Source organism: Nematolebias whitei, chromosome 3 (assembly GCF_014905685.2).
Source record: "Nematolebias whitei isolate Nwh7 chromosome 3, NemWhi1, whole genome shotgun sequence".
In the NCBI taxonomy this organism is placed as follows: domain Eukaryota; kingdom Metazoa; phylum Chordata; class Actinopteri; order Cyprinodontiformes; family Rivulidae; genus Nematolebias; species Nematolebias whitei.
Window position 1 is genome coordinate 1,548,900 of NC_056500.1, and position 3,411 is coordinate 1,552,310.

General features: G+C 45.9%; 1 protein-coding gene across 1 annotated transcript in view; it reads left to right on the plus strand.

Annotated features, from left to right (window-relative positions):
- The first annotated feature begins 3,113 nt into the window (after positions 1 to 3,113).
- si:zfos-323e3.4 (volume-regulated anion channel subunit LRRC8E) overlaps positions 3,114 to 3,411 on the plus strand; it is an 8,830-nt gene continuing 8,532 nt past the window's right edge. Inside the window, exon 1 of the mRNA XM_037674409.1 lies at positions 3,114 to 3,274. Coding sequence (XP_037530337.1) covers positions 3,134 to 3,274 — 141 coding nt within the window. The 5' untranslated portion in view covers positions 3,114 to 3,133. The remainder of the gene's footprint in view (positions 3,275 to 3,411) is intronic.

Genomic DNA, 3,411 nt, shown 5'->3' on the forward strand with positions numbered 1-3,411 from the left:
CTTCAGGTGACTTACTTCAGATGACTTACTTTAAGAGGCTTACTTAAGGTGATTTACTTCAGGTGGCTTACTTCAGATGACAGCCGAAGTTTCAGAAACAAAACTCAGTTTGTCCTTTTCTGCCGACAACTTTGGAGTTTAATTCATGTTTTTGCTCCGTTTGATCAGAACTTCGTACGTTTTAGGTCAGCTCAGATGAAGAAGGTTTAGGATCCAACGTAAAAAATGTTACGGTCACATGAAGCTGGTTTGACTAAGACCAGGAGAACAAGATCAAAACATGCTGTGGCACCTCCAGCGTACAGATTGATCCACGTGAACTGAACATCAAACATGATGAAGTCCTCAAACCTTCGGCCTCTGTGGTGAAAAGGCTCATAGTTGTGTTGCAGCCGCAGCATCTGAAACAAACAGGGGGTCAGGAGGTCAACTATGAATCCCTTCTGCCAAATAAAGGTGAGGCCACTGGTCCCAGTGAGCCATGAAACAACCCAAGATCTGAACACAGCAGCTCATTTTCATCGTGATGCAACAAACAGAAAGTTGTAGAACCATAAAGTCTGAAAGGAATCCAGGAGGTGAAAGGTCCTCCCCCCAGTCTGCAAGAAGAACAAGCTCCAGTCAAAAAGAGGCTGGACTTCTTTTTTCTCGTGGCTTCAATAATAATCGACCAGTTCCTGATTTAAAGTTCTGAAGGTTTGCAGCTGACAGGTGGAGAGAGGCAGCAAAAATAAAAATGGACTTTTATAACGAAACGTTTGGAAGATACCTTCAGGAGAACTTCTGCGCAATAAAAACTAAAATATTACAAATATGTGTTTTCCTGGGGCAGCACGGTGGCGCAGCTGGTAGAGCTGCTGCCTCTCAGCGAGCAGGTCCCTGGTTCAAACCCCGGTCCAGGGGCCTTTCTGGGTGGAGTTTGCATGTTCTCTCCGTGCATGCGTGGGTTTTCTCCGGGTGCTCCAGTTTCCTCCCACAGACCAAAAACATGCATGTTAGGCTGATTGGTAACTCTAAATTGTCCCTAGGTGTGAGAGAGAGAGTGAATGGTTGTTTGTCTCGTTTGTCTCTATGTGTCCCTGTGATGGACTGGAGACCTGTCCAGGGTGTCCCCCGCCCCTCACACAGTGATTGCTGGACATGGGCACCAGCGACCCCCGTGACCCAAAATGGAAGAAGCGGGTAAAGATAATGGATGGATGGATGGATGGATGAATGGATGGATGGATGGATGGATGGATGGATGGATGGATGGATGGATGGATGGATGGATGGATGAATGAATGGATGAATGAATGAATGAATGAATGAATGAATACGGTGGATTCAAAAACGGTTCCGGAAGGTCAACGAGTAAAACGACTCATCTAAAAAATGAATATTTAACTGGAGCGCTGCCGTAAAACAAACCAACGGCTTTTTGCCTAAATGTTTTTTAATGAACTCGGGGTTCCCAGGTGCTGGTCTGTGACCCCGATCCAGACAGAATCTATTTTCCAGACCCAGTAAATAAATAAACAAATAAATTTCACGTTTGATCCACAAAATAAAACTTTAAAAGATCTGAGCCTGACGTACAGACACTGATGATGAACTGTTGAGGTTGTTGTTTCTCAGCCCACAGTGGGCCCTGACCCCCCGGTCCCCCCCTGCAGTTAGACGAACACCCAGGTGTCGGCTGAGAGCCCAGCTTCCTGTTCAAGCTGCAGTTTGTTATTATCTGATAGAAATCCTCCTCTGAGAGGATTTACAGAGAATTAAAGTTTAATCTTCACAATCTCCACGACAGGAAACGTCTCTGAGCAGAGGAGGGTTCCCTCCTCCCGTCGTCGTGCGTTCACTTTGTACTTTTAACAGTAAAACCATTAACATGTTGCACAATGATTAACTGGTAAATGTTTTCCCTGTAAAATGATTTAAATTAAATTTAAACTTGGTTCTTTTCTAAACATGCTTCAACTTTTATATGTTTTGATTTTCTTTTGCCACTCTTTAGTTTTTAGCTGACATGTTTCTGCTTTTAGCTAGTTAGCTTTTAGCCACATTTTGATACCTTTTGCTTTTGGTTAGCATTTTACAACTTGTGACTTTTAGCTAACATTTAGCTGTTTTTAACTAGCATGGCATTTAGCTTCCATACTGTTACCTTTAACCAGCATTTTCTTACTTTTAGCTTTTATTTAGCTTTTTTTTCATTCAGCCTTTATTTCTACAGTTAGTCCCACTGAGCCTCGAGGACTCATTAACAACAGAGACCTGGTTTAACAAAGAACAACAACAACAAACAGTTATAAAAAGTCACACAGATTATTATTGTTTTACAGATAGGATGGCTAAAAAAAGAAAAGTAACAAAAACAGCTGGATTGTAAGGATAATGTAGAAAACTAAAAACAGGAACATGTCTGCATTGGTCCCTGCCAGGAGTCCAACAGATTCTTATTTATTATTATTATTATTATTATTATTGTTATTATTTACTAGATTTGTCTGTTAGCTAGTGTTGTGCTCCTTTTAGCTTGTTCAGCATGTTTCAGCAGACATTCAGCTTCATTCTCACAGAAATTTCTAGAAGCGTCTCAAAGTGACGTCATTTGCTTGGACGTGAAATAAACACGTGACAGGTAGTTCTGTCATAAAAGTGTATTTTATTTTGTAATGAGGTAAACACGCCGTGTGGAGGACATGGGGGGGGGGGGGGGGGGCGCCTCACGAGGATCAAAGGCTGCCGCCGGCCACGAGGACAGGGTCACGTCCTCTCAGGACACGCCTGTCCGTGGAGTTTTATTGTGAAAGTCGTGGCCGGATGTGGAGGGGTGTGTGCCCCCACCTTCCTCTCAAGGTGATGAAGGAGCAGGTAAGACTCACCTGGCTGCGCGCGCCTCTTTACTGTCGCGAGTTCACAAGTTTCTGAACTTTTTCACGTGGGTCCGCGTGAAAACTTTTTGTTGTTCACTAACGAGGCGCGTGCGTCAAGAACAAGTAAATGATGACGTCAGGTTTCTGCTGTTTCCTGGTGGGGGAGCAACTTCTCCTCCGTCATGTCTTCACGGAGCTCCAGCTTGGCGCGAGGGTCTGAAGCCCACCTCCACCTGAGTGTCCCTCCTTCGTGTGCACAGGTGTGAAGCGGCAGGATGATCCCGCTGGGGGAGTTTAAAAGCCTCGGCTCCGACCACAGCTCCCAGTTTCGGGTCCTGAAGCCCTGGTGGGACGTCTTCTCCGAGTACCTGTGCATCGCCATGCTCATGATCGGAGTGTTTGGATGCACCTTACAGGTGAGGCCCTACCTGACATGACCCGCGCCTTGCTCCTGGGGGGCCTGTGGAGGCTCCTGGGGGGCCAGAGGAGGCTCCTGGGGGGCCAGAGGAGGCTCCTGGGGGGCCAGAGGAGGCTCCTGGGGGGCCAGAGGAGG